We start from the raw sequence: 12,454 nt of genomic DNA, 5'->3' as shown, positions 1-12,454 counted from the left end.
TTTTAGGTTTTTATTCTCGTCCCCAGGCTATGTGCGGTGAGAGATTGAAAACGTAGTTATATGAACTAGTGTTTAGTCTCTTTCCCAGCCACTGATTTTTCTTTTTATCTTAAAATATGTTTTCTGTTTTTTGCTGGTATTATGAGCTTGCATTATACGACTAATTTCGCAATTACTGTACTACCTTTTAATGAAGGGTAGAATTGCGTGTTTCAGGTAGAAATTAGTGCAAAACAGAAAATCGAAGTGATAAAGTGATATGCACAAGTGTTACAGTGTTGCGTCCGAGGCGCAAAGTGTTACAGTGTTGCGTCCGAGGGTTCGTCTGTTCGTGCCTGTCGTTCACCTAGTCCGGGACCTCTTGCAAGCTCCCAAGCCCAGGGGAGAAGTAATGTCAAACGACTTATGGGTTCGAGAGGCCTTGACCAACGAACAGACGTTTTCCCTCTATGGTATCGGGTGTATCTTACCAAGATCTCCCCTACCATAAGACGAGAGAGACGTTGTTTCTCCTCGCCATCCGTAGGCTTTTCGCATAAGAAACCTGTCACAAGGTTTCGAAGCCCTTAAGCGAAAGTCAGTCCTTTCAGGACAGGTCCAGCGTCCTGGTTACAGCCAATAGGACAGCTCTGACCCTATGCAGTCATCGGATAACTGCTCGCCGCCTAACAAAAACGTAACACAGACTCCGAGAGTCTTTTTTTGTAGGCAAAGTGTTGCGGTCACAGACGTTACCCTCGTCTATTACCACAACCATTTCCATTGATCCTTAAGGGGTTGTATGGCAAAACATGCAGTATATGCTTGCCTCCCTTAGGGAAGACTATTCTGCCGATTAGTCCGTTGAGTCTAGCCGTTTATCTCATCGATATCCTGGCTTTCAGCCAACCTAACATTCTTTTGTGCTTACTGTTGACGTTGGCGTAGCTTAGTCACGCCAGTCAGGTTGTTTAGAACCACACTCGATGCGGTCTCGTGTGGTTTTTCAGCCGCATTTGGACGTTAGGCCACTGGCTGATGCTCCTGTTGACGTTCAAGACGTTCACTAACAATCGGAGTTGACTTGTTTTGACGCTGTGCGTCAACCTCCGCATTCTAGAGTTGTTTTGACTGCTCAGTCTAGGCAGTCAAAGCAGTCTCGAGTGGACGCTGTGCGTCCTCACGCACCTGTTGTGGTTGACAGTTCAGTTGTTGACAGTTCACAGACTGTCAAGCAGTTACATGACGTTGCGTTCTGGTCCGCTACTAATGCACCAGTGAGAGACTCAGCTTTTATCGGACAAGGTTCCTGTAGATGAGGAAGTTGCTGTTCTCCCTCCTACTGATATTCCCTTGAGGACTCTGTCAGATGGAGAGGAGCCTAAAGCTGCTTAGCCTCCTATGGACTTTAATTAAATCATGATGATTTTTTTTTTAAGGATCTTCGTCCGGATCTTTTTGTAACTGCTGCTCCTCGTTCGCCTAAACGTCAGAGCTTACACTAGGCCTAGCTACTTCGAAGCCGTTGTTTTTAAGCTAGTGCTCTCTCGCTCTCCTAGAGAGCGTTACGTTGGCTAGGCGACTGGTTTTTCACCAGGAGGAGTTTGGGGGATACAGCCTTTGCTTTCCCTTCTTTTAAACTGGTTTTTAGAGCAAGAGTCTGATATGACACGAGAGAAGTTCTCGGCTTGGGAGTTCATGCCTCTGCCCAGATAGACTTCTCAATTCTGGTAGACTCTCCCTGGCGCCTAGCCAGGAGACGCTCCAAGTTGTTTACAGGTCAACTTCACAGCTGTTGTCGAGCCTTTGAAGTTTTGCTGTACTATTATGTCACGCATAACAAGGCTTTCAGGGATGGTAAACGGTTCCGCCTCAGTCGCTAACCCCGTCTGTTGCCACACCTGCTCCCGTAGACCCTAAATGGGCTTTGCTGCAAGACATGCAGTCCAAGCTTGCGTCCTTGATAGAGGACTTAAATACGGAGAAGAACCTTCTGGCCAACAACCTTCCAACCGGTCGGTTGTGCGCCCTGTTGACGCTGAGGTAACCTACTCGCGTCTGCCAGTTGAGGTGGTTCCTCCACCGATGCGACCCAGTGTGGGTTGCCAGCCGCACGTTGACGTTAAGCGACGCTCGGAGGTGGTTGTTGACGTTCAGGACGTTCAACAACCAGCAGAGGTGACTTGTTTTGACACAGTGCGTCAACCTCAGCAACCCGGTAGGGTGTTGACTGCACAACCCAGACGGTCTAGACAGTCTCGGGTTGACGCTGTGCTTCCTCGCGCACCCATGGTTGTTGACAGTTCACAGACTGTGCAGCAGTTCCATGATATTGCGTCCGGCTCCGTCACGCATCCACCAGTGCGACCGGATTCAGCGAGCCAGACGTTGCCCATTCCGTTGCCGTTTCCTCATCAGTTTCGGATGAGGAACCCTCTGATGAGGACGTTGCTGAACAACAAGACGATCAGCCCCCAGCCCTGCCATCCATCCAGAAGATGCTGAAGAAGGAACACTGCTCAGTCAGGCTGTGGATGAGTCTGGTAGGGACACTGTCATCCGTGGATCAATTTGTGTCACTAGGAAGACTACACCTCCGTCCTCTTCAATACCATCTAGTTTTCACTGGAAAAAGGACAAGACGCTAGAAGCGGTCTCGATCCCGGTTTCCGAAAAGATAAAGTCTTGTCTGACTTGGTGAAAGGACAATATCAACCTAAGAGAGGGTCTTCCCCTGGCTGTTCAGACTCCCAACCACGTTCTCTTCTCGGACGCATCGGACGTAGGCTGGGGTGCGACATTAGACGGTCGGGAATGCTCGGGAATATGGAACTCGAGTCAAAGGACAATGCATTTCAACTGCAATGAGCTACTGGCAGTACGTCTGGCCTGGAAAAGCTTCAGGTCTCTCCTTCAAGGCAAAGTGGTGGAGGTGAACTCGGACAACACCACGGCTTTGGCGTACATCTCCAAGCAAGGAGGGACCTACTCTCTGATTTTGTACGAGATCGCAAGGGACCTCCTCACCTGGTCAAAAGGTCTAAACTTATCACTAGTAACGAGGTTCATCCAAGGCAACTTGAATGTCATGGCAGATTGTCTCAGTCGGAAGGGACAAATAATTCCAACAGAATGGACCCTCCACAAGGATGTATGCAAGAGACTTTGGGCCACCTGGGGCCAGCCAACCATAGATCTCTTCGCAACCTCGATGACCAAGAGGCTCCCAATATTTGGCTCACCAATCCCGGACCCAGCAGCAGTTCATATAGATGCCTTTCTCCTAGATTGGTCACATCTAGATCTATATGCATTCCCTCCGTTCAAAATTGTCAACAAGGTACTGCAGAAGTTCGCCTCTCACGAAGGGACAAGGTTGACACTAGTTGCTCCCCTCTGGCCCGCGAGAGAATGGTTCACCGAGGTACTTCGATGGCTAGTAGACGTTCCCAGAACACTTCCCCTAAGGGTGGACCTTCTACGTCAGCCACACGTAAAGAAGGTACACCAAGGCCTCCACGCTCTTCGTCTGACTGCCTTCAGACTATCGAAAGACTCTCGAGAGCTAGAGGTTTTTCGTAGGAGGCAGCCAGAGCGATTGCTAGAGCAAGGAGAACATCCACCCTTAGAGTCTACCAATCGAAGTGGGAAATCTTCCGAAACTGGTGCAAGTCAGTATCCGTATCCTCGACCAGTACCTCTGTAACTCAAAGAGCTGACTTCCTCTTATATCTGAGGAAAGAACGATCTCTTTCAGCTCCCACTATCAAGGGTTACAGAAGCATGTTGGCATCAGTCTTCCGTCACAGAGGCTTAGATCTTTCCAACAATAAAGATCTACAGGACCTCCTTAAGTCTTTTGAGACCACGAAGGAGCGTCGTTTGGTTACACCTGGTTGGAATTTAGACGTGGTACTAAGATTCCTTATGTCAGACAGGTTCGAGCCGCTACAATCAGCCTCCCTGAAAGATCTCACCTTGAAGACTCTTTTCCTGGTATGCTTAGCCACAGCTAAAAGAGTCAGTGAGATTCATGCCTTTAGCAAGAACATCGGATTCTCATCTGAAACGGCTACATGTTCTCTACAACTTGGTTTTCTAGCCAAAAACGAGCTGCCTTCTCGACCTTGGCCAAAATCGTTCGATATTCCAAGCTTATCGTATGGTTGGAAATGAACTAGAAAGAGTCTTATGCCCTGTAAGAGCTCTTGAGTTCTATTTAAAACGAACTAAACCTTTACGAGGCCCGTCTGAAGCTTTATGGTGTTCAGTTAAGAAACCATCTTTGCCTATGTCAAAGAATGCTTTATCCTATTTTATCAGACTGTTAATACGAGAAGCTCATTCCCATCTGAATGAGGAAGACCAAGCTTTGCTGAAGGTAAGGACACACGAAGTTAGAGCTGTTGCAACTTCCGTGGCCTTTAAACAAAATAGATCTCTGCGAAGTATAATCGACGCAACCTATTGGAAAAGCAAGTCAGTGTTCGCGTCTTTTTATCTTAAGGATGTCCAGTCTCTTTACGAGAACTGCTACACTCTGGGACCATTCGTAGCAGCGAGTGCAGTAGTGGGTGAGGGCTCAACCACTACAATTCCCTAATTCCATAACCTTTTTAATCTTTCTCTTGAAATGTTTTTATTGTTGTTTTGGGGTTGTCCGGAAGGCTAAGAAGCCTTTCGCATCCTAGTTGATTTGGCGGGTGGTCAAAGTCATTTCTTGAGAAGCGCCTAGATTAGAGGTTTTGATGAGGTCCTGTTGTATGGGTTGCAACCCTTGATACTTCAGCTCCTAGGGGTCGCTCAGCATCCTAAGAGGATCGCGAGGCTCCGTAAGGAAGACGTACTTAAAAAGGCAGAGTAATTATTCAAGTCGACTTCCTTACCAGGTACCTATTTATTTTGTTTAGTTATTTTGATAACTTCTAAAATGAAATAAAAATTCTTAGCTCATATGATGTAAACATATTTTGCTGGTCTCTACCCACCCCCCTGGGTGTGAATCAGCTATTATAATCACCGGCTAAGTTAAATATTGAAAAATGTTATTTTGATAATAAAATAAATTTTTGAATATACTTACCCGGTGATTATAAATTAAAGGACCCTCCCTTCCTCCCCAATAGAGACACAGTGGACCGAGGAGAAAATTGAGTTCTTTGTTTACAATGAGTACTAGGTATCTGAACAACAGATGGCGCTGTTGAGTACACCCCCTACCTGTGTAGCGATTGCTGGCGAATTTTTACGTAGAGTTTTTCTGTCGAGCAACAGAGTTGCAGCTATTATAATCACCGGGTAAGTATATTCAAAAATTTATTTTATTATCAAAATAACATATTTCAATTTTCATTCTTTAGTCACTTTCATTTATAAAATGTTTGTGAACTGTATTTAGCGTTTTATCCTGTTCTTATGCAAATCTGGAATTTGTTGAAAAAATATAAAAAATTGACGAATTCTGTGTACAGTAAATTTTTCCAGAACTTCAAAACCGAATTTAAAACTTTCCAATTGTGTATATAAAATGTTAGTTGTTGGCTTGTTGAGGTTATATTGTTTCTGTGAAAAAAAAAAAAAAAGATTAGTTGTCAACTGGTGAGTTAAGCTAGTGGTGGTATTTATATATATATAGAAATATATTGCTGATATCATCAGAAATGTCACACCCCTGTTTGACTAGATGTAGCTTTTAAATATAAAATTTAATGTTGAAGGTCATAGTCATAATTTATTTGCATTGTGTTCCGTTCAAGTATGTGTATGCATCTTTAAAATGGGGTTATTGATTTTTGTTTGGAAATATCAAATATTAAGCATTGAGTATTGGTTCTTGAAAAATGGTCAATGTGAATTACTGGAAAACTTGACTGAATAGTAATAAAGTTCAATTTGCTTGGTAGCAGCATAGTTATGAACCTAACTGAGAAATTGGACAGTACTCTGTGCAGAGAAATAATGCTTCAATATTTCACAGCTGTGAGTGTGTAACCTACAGAAAAATAGTGTTATTAAGAGTAACAGGGTTCCTGCAGATCAAATAATCCCTTTTATGTGATTTAAGCAGCCTTTTATCTGCGTACTACCGTGAAAACCTTTTTACCCTTTAGACATGATTATACAGTATTTAGGTCTATGTATTTTGATGAGTGTACAGTTCTCTGTCATTATTCTTTATTCTTTTACAGTGACGACCAAAGGCGCCGTGAGAGAGAGGAGCGTCGCCAGCGATTTAAGCAGGTGTAAACAGTTTTTCAGAACATTTAGTCTTTTCCATGACCAAGATACTAGAAGTTTTTGTAGCTAAACATTTTTCTGAAACATCTTTGATAAAGCACTAAAAGTGCACCTTGGAAAGGAATGGGATCATGATGGAATTAAAGTCAACACTAAGGATCAGTTTGGTCCTTCTAAAGGAATGTTCCTTATTTTCCTATGTAAAGATTGTTTTCAGCAACAAGATTCCACCCTTAGTGAATGATAGTTCAAGTTAGGTAGTGGACAAATTTAGTCTTTAAATTGTACCTTTAGCTAAGCTGGTGTCCTGTTGAATGGATTGAAAAAAAAAATACCTTTAGCTATGCAGATCTTTTGCATTGGAATAAAAATTATCTTGAGCTATGCAGTTTTCCTATTGAGTGTAAGTTGAAAACTAACAAGAGCTACTAGCTATTGTCTGAGAAGCAAGTACTGTATTAAATTGATGTGTACAAACACCCATTATCATTGTAAATATACAACAGTGCACTTCAGTAAGGTTATTTAACTGGAAATTAGTTGGTAATTTTCTACCAAATAGTGAGTTGCTGTGAAGCACATATCTGTAATATAGTGATTTGTAGCCTGTTAGGGCAATGTACATGTAATGATTGGATAACGATAATTTGTTGATCAGAAAGTGCTTTTTGTTAAATTATTGTCATCAATATCTGAACTTTACTCATTTTTCAGGTCTGAGACATTTACTTTCAAAGCACTAAATTGGGTGTGACAGTTTGTGGCTGTCTAAGGAGAAAATGTACTTTTAATATAATAGCTTATAAGACCTTTTGAGATTCCCATCTTTATATACTGTATATGTAGATGTTTGTTTTTCTTGCTTGCATTCTTGTTGGTGAGAAAAGAAGTGAAAATGAGCATCGGAAGGTCAATCACTCAAATGTAAATCACACTGGATACTATCACCATTCATCATGATCACTATGGACTGCTGTCTGTACTATACTAGAAAAAAAGAACTGCAAACGGAGCAGCCCTTTAGCAGTAGATAAAGGTTAATGATCATGTAAAAGGAAATACACAGCAATGTTTTTATGTCAGTAGTTTAAGATAAATATTATATCCTTAACTTAGTACAGATTGCCTTATTCCTGGCCAGTCTTCTCAGTACTTTAGTATTTATAGTTTTAGGGGTCATTGACTGAATGTTTCACACTAATCTATTTCCTTTAACATTAGTAGGACTTTTATTGTCTTCTGATGAATACTGCTTAAGAAAGAGTTGAACAGTTATGATTTTAATTAACATAGTTTTGCAATTAGAGGTCTGTGCTTAGATAAATGGTCATGAAATAACCAAGGAGTAAGATTTGTGTTTGCTTTAAAATTATACTTACGGTTGTGCATTAGCAAAAGACTTCCTTTTGATTTTTTTTTTTTTTTTTACTAACAATATCTTTCGTGTACAATTAGTATAATATTTTATAAAGTGGAAAAACAGCTTATTACCAACTCAGTACCTCAAAGATGCTCTTACTGAAGCTTAGTGGAGTGGAAAATATAATCTGTTCTTTTTCACCAAAGATAGGTTACTTTTAGTTTTTGTAGCAGAGTAGGTGCCTATTGCCCTGGCCTCTGGATGATAGTTATATGACTAACATCTAAAGGAGGCAATTGTCAGGTATTTGATTGCATTAGAATAAAATAATCATTATAAATTAAAGCTTCCTTCATTGGAAGGTAAAATAAATTTAATGCTCTACATATTGATTACAAACTTTCTAGTAGATTTTTCCTTGTATGCTGTACTGTAGAAAATTGGTAGAAAACCTATACTTATCTATGATTTGAGCATACTTAGTTGCAAGTGATATATTGAGATTATTTTGTGTAATATATGCTTGTATTTTACAGTTTGGTGCACTTTTGCTGTTATTTTACAGAAATGTTTGCTTAGTATTTTTCTTTTGTTTTTGAACCTAAGTTACAAACACAATTAACTTAGGTTTTAATTGTGTGACAAGTGATCATTAGTTATACTGTTAAAGATTTGGTTTTCACAGTCATTATATAGTCTGTATATCTATTACAACCTAAGCAGAAGTTATGTATTGAAGGCAGTGAATCTTCATCAGACAACCCTCTTATTTGTACTAAATAGTTTCTGTTTACTTGGATTAGCAAAAGAATGTTTAAGCTTGCTTTGTATGTTAAAACATGCTTCTGTGCAGCAATATGGACATTTGAGATACATTAGTAAACACATTTCATAATGTCTGTACTATATATAAAGTTGTATATTAATTCATATGAGAGTTTAGTGGAAACATAGACATACATTGTATCATATACATAAAATATGTTGAAGTCCGTTGAGTAAATAGTTGCTTCATTCAAAGGCCAGCTGTTATTGTTGGGAACCTTCAGCGCCCACATTTAGGATGAGTGAAAATGAAATAAGTACCATTGAAGCCAAATTTTTATTACAGGATGTGGTACATAATAAAGTTCATACTTTCTTATGGTTTTAATTATTCACAGTAGAAAATTTATGTTTGTTATCCATCACTGGTTCATTGTGTACAACAAATTTGTGTCAAGTTACACAGTAATCCAAGGCTCTATAGTGAGTAACATGTTACTTAAGTGAGGCCTGATTTGATTAAAAGAATTGTACAAAATATAACTAGTCCCTTCCATTGACTCCATTGACTCCATTTACTAGTATTTCTGATGTAAATTCCTCTATTCTCATCAGACCTCATTGTAAAAGTTCTTGAGGTTTCATCTTCACTATTTATATGTATCCTTTGTGCAGTTGTTATAAAATACTGCAATGTACCATATTAAAAATATTACAATGAATACCAGAAATACAGTATTAAATTTTCAGGGAAATCTTTTTAACTTAATTTAAAAAAAAAAAAAATATACAGTATTACAAAAACAATTTTTCCTGTACAGTATAAAACTACACACATTTACTTATTACAAAAACAATTTTTCCTGTACAGTATAAAACTACACACATTTACTGTTATGTTTAGAAAATCAATATTATGCAATTTGAAAGATAAATTTTTAAGGCACAATGCAGGGCAAGAGAAAACTAACTATGTCAGTCAGTTGAAGCTTCTAAGTGTGCGTCTAAATAACCAGGCAATGCCTGTCTGGCAAACACATTAACCAGAGCACATTGGGGAACGGAAATCATCACAGAGGACATCAGAAGCAAGGACACTGCAAAAAAAACCACCTCTCTCTCATTTATGAGTCAGTAATTCAGCTAAGGAATATCAATACGGGCTGGCCTAAGATTCCAGAAGCAACGTCTTCTGTATAATTTCTGGCTGTTAGGTTTAGTCCTACATACAGCAATTTATAATCATGAAGGTAACTGCTATCTTTAAAAAGCTTGTAAAATATGTTGCGGTCTAATCTTGTGTACTTTTTTTAAAGACTGATTAGTAACCATCTTGCAGTTTGTTAGATCGTTACTTAGGTTCCCCCTTGCCATTTAGTATAGCAATTCCAGTACAATGCTCCACTGCTGTTTCTTTATTTTCATTTTAATCTAGGTGCTAACCATGGCACTGAGATCCGAGTGCACTAGACTATAACAACTAGCAAGCTTTTAAGGCCAAAAGTTTGTCTATACAGTATCTAGTACCTAAGGCAGATTAACCTTGCCTGATGAATGAGTAGAGACCACAGAACTTGTAGATTATCTGATATCACTGTTTGGTTTTTGCACTATCAATGTCACTGCTTCTCATTCCTGCCACCCACCATATAAAGGAATACTACTAAAATGATGCTTTAGACAAATGAAAGACAAGAAATAACAAGCTTGAATATACACAGCCCGCCGAGATCTCTTGGATAAATCTAACTAAACTGAAACAACATTGTTGTAAGCTTGGTCTTGTGGAAGGTATGGAGGTAAATATCGTAATGAAATTTTACCTAGATTATCAATACACAAATCCTTGCAAATTTGTCCATTTATAAGATCCTATTAATAGAACAAAATACCATAATGTATAAGCAATTTATGAAAGTTCCAATAAGATTGCCTTATTGACATTTAATATCTTCATTAAAACATAGCTGGTCTTTTTTCAATAGTAACAACTTTTACACCAGTCAAGCCTGATTTATGCTCCATTCACAAATAAATTTGCTACAGGATTTGATGACCTACCAAAAAGTAACTATAATATAAAATTTTTTACACTAACTAGTGTTGGAAAGATTATACTAACCTCAATAGTAATGTTAAATTGATACCTTTGTGTGATGCTTCATTTTAGCTATTTAATGGGAATATCCTCTTCATTTTGAGTTTTAATCATTGCTGGGATGATATTCTTTAGAGTGACAATATTATCTAAGGTCGTCTTCAATTCAGTCACAGTTTGGACAATGTTGATGATGCCAGAGTCCTGCAATATAAGAAGTAAAATAGGATGGAAATGAAATAAAAATTGAACTGGGTAGTCTATAAACTACTGTAGTACCTGTTTACAATGCAAACCAAATTAACAAATTTAATTATGTATCCATGATGTTTTTGACAATCTTAACAATGAATAAACAATACCTGTATAACTTACATTATCTCCTTTTTTTCAAATACAGTATAAGATACATAATTTCAATTAGGCATGGAGAAGATTAATATAATTCATAAGATAGCAGCAGTCAAGAGCAAAAACTTTTCACTTGCAAAAGAAAAGCACTTAAGATATATTCGACAATAGTCAATGATACTGACTTGCTATTATGCATGTAGAAATTCCATAGTGCAAGAAATTCCTAACCTTGAAAATATGTTTATTATTATATTTATGAACTTAGACTTTATGGGAAGGCTATTCAGCAACATTGTACAACTGACTGAGGAAAACTATAGTCCATTTCTTTTAGCGATGCAGATCTGCACCGACTCGCAGCGGTGCCCTTTTAGCTCGGAAAAGTTTCCTGATCACTGATTGGTTGGACGAGATAATTCTAACCAATCAGCGATCAGGAAACTTTTCTGAGCTAAAAGGGCACCGCTGCGAGTCGGTGCAGATCTGCATCGCTAAAAGAAATGGACTATAGTTGTACAATGGAGGAAAATTTAAGGAAGGTTGGACATCAAGATAGGAGTTAGTCTAAAAATCTAAAAAGTGGGTGTAGATATGGGCTGAAGACATACTACATAAACTCTTAATACATAAAAGGCCACAGAATTCCATCAAAATCATTGTCATAAAACACTCCATTTGTTCAATAATCAAGTTTCAACTTTCAAGAGTAATGATGATATAATATTATGGAATACCTAATGTTGGATCCCTGTACATGTAGACAGGAGAAATGGTAGTACTAAGAAGTAACCAAAAGAGTAACTACTGTACAAATAAATATACCTGTTACCATCACTGATCCTTGCTATCTCTCACACCATTCGCTGTAGGAGGGTAGTGTAACTTATGCTTTGCACTGTGGACATCAACTAAAGTGTCTTTGCAGTGTCCCTTCCACCTCCAATTGTTAATTTTTTTTCTGTCTACTTTATTTTGGTTCCAGCTTGTATCCATTCTTCTAGCTGTTCAAACTCTCTACTTTAATTCCTTAGGATTCAGCACCAGATTATATGGCCCAATTCTTATACATGTAAATCTAATCCATCATTCATAAATAACAGGTTTTGCTATATAACAGATCAGATTTGACCTGGAACAACTACTATATACTCAGCTTTGAGCTTCTGCTCAGAGAGTTTAAGCCTCAACTGAAAAGGAATACAATTTAACCATAAAAGAAACACTTTCTGGTACAACTCAGGAACATAAATGGTGGTCTACCTTTAAATCTGCACTCTTTGGTGTAGATGCAACAGTTCCTCCTTTACTTAAACCAGATGGCTCAGTCACGCACTGTCCAAAGGAAAAGGCAACCCTTTTGGCTGATGTTTTTGACAGTAAACAGAGTAATGAAAAACTTGAACTTCCTCATTCCTGTTTTCCTGAGGCTAAACTAACTAGTTTAGCTTTTCGATCTCGTGAGATTAAAGCTCTGTTGATGGACCTTGATGCTAATGGAGGTGTAGACCCAAATGTTATTTTTCCTTTGTTTTTTATAAAGACAGCAGATTTCTTAGCTCCAAAGTCATCTGTTATTTTGTGCAAGTTAGCAAGAAGAGGAGCTTTTAGCACTTGTTAGAGAATTGGTAATGTTATTCCTCTATGTAAATGTGTTTGTGGTA

At 38.7% G+C, this 12,454-nt stretch overlaps 2 protein-coding genes across 8 annotated transcripts in view; one reads left to right on the top strand and one right to left on the bottom strand.

Moving 5' to 3' along the window:
* The window catches only part of Mlf (myeloid leukemia factor), a 78,754-nt gene extending 70,037 nt beyond the window's left edge, over positions 1 to 8,717 (top strand). For all 3 annotated transcript variants that reach the window (XR_011040088.1, XM_068350867.1, XM_068350866.1), the window contains one exon: positions 6,168 to 8,717. Coding sequence is in view for 2 of the 3 variants with exons in the window: in XM_068350867.1 (XP_068206968.1) it covers positions 6,168 to 6,225 (58 nt within the window). In the remaining variant the exon portion in view is untranslated. The remainder of the gene's footprint in view (positions 1 to 6,167) is intronic.
* A 407-nt stretch (positions 8,718 to 9,124) lies between these two features.
* The window catches only part of LOC137620605 (HAUS augmin-like complex subunit 2), a 35,921-nt gene continuing 32,591 nt past the window's right edge, over positions 9,125 to 12,454 (bottom strand). For 4 of the 5 annotated variants that reach the window (XM_068350869.1, XM_068350868.1, XM_068350872.1 and 1 more), the window contains one exon: positions 9,125 to 10,643. In XM_068350869.1, the coding sequence (XP_068206970.1) occupies positions 10,512 to 10,643 (132 nt within the window). In that variant the 3' untranslated portion in view covers positions 9,125 to 10,511. The remainder of the gene's footprint in view (positions 10,644 to 12,454) is intronic. The other variant, XM_068350873.1, reaches the window with a different exon arrangement.

This window comes from Palaemon carinicauda, chromosome 27 (assembly GCF_036898095.1).
Source record: "Palaemon carinicauda isolate YSFRI2023 chromosome 27, ASM3689809v2, whole genome shotgun sequence".
Taxonomy (NCBI): domain Eukaryota; kingdom Metazoa; phylum Arthropoda; class Malacostraca; order Decapoda; family Palaemonidae; genus Palaemon; species Palaemon carinicauda.
The sequence above is the reverse complement of the archived record's forward strand: the minus strand, read 5'-3'. Positions and strand labels throughout refer to the sequence as shown.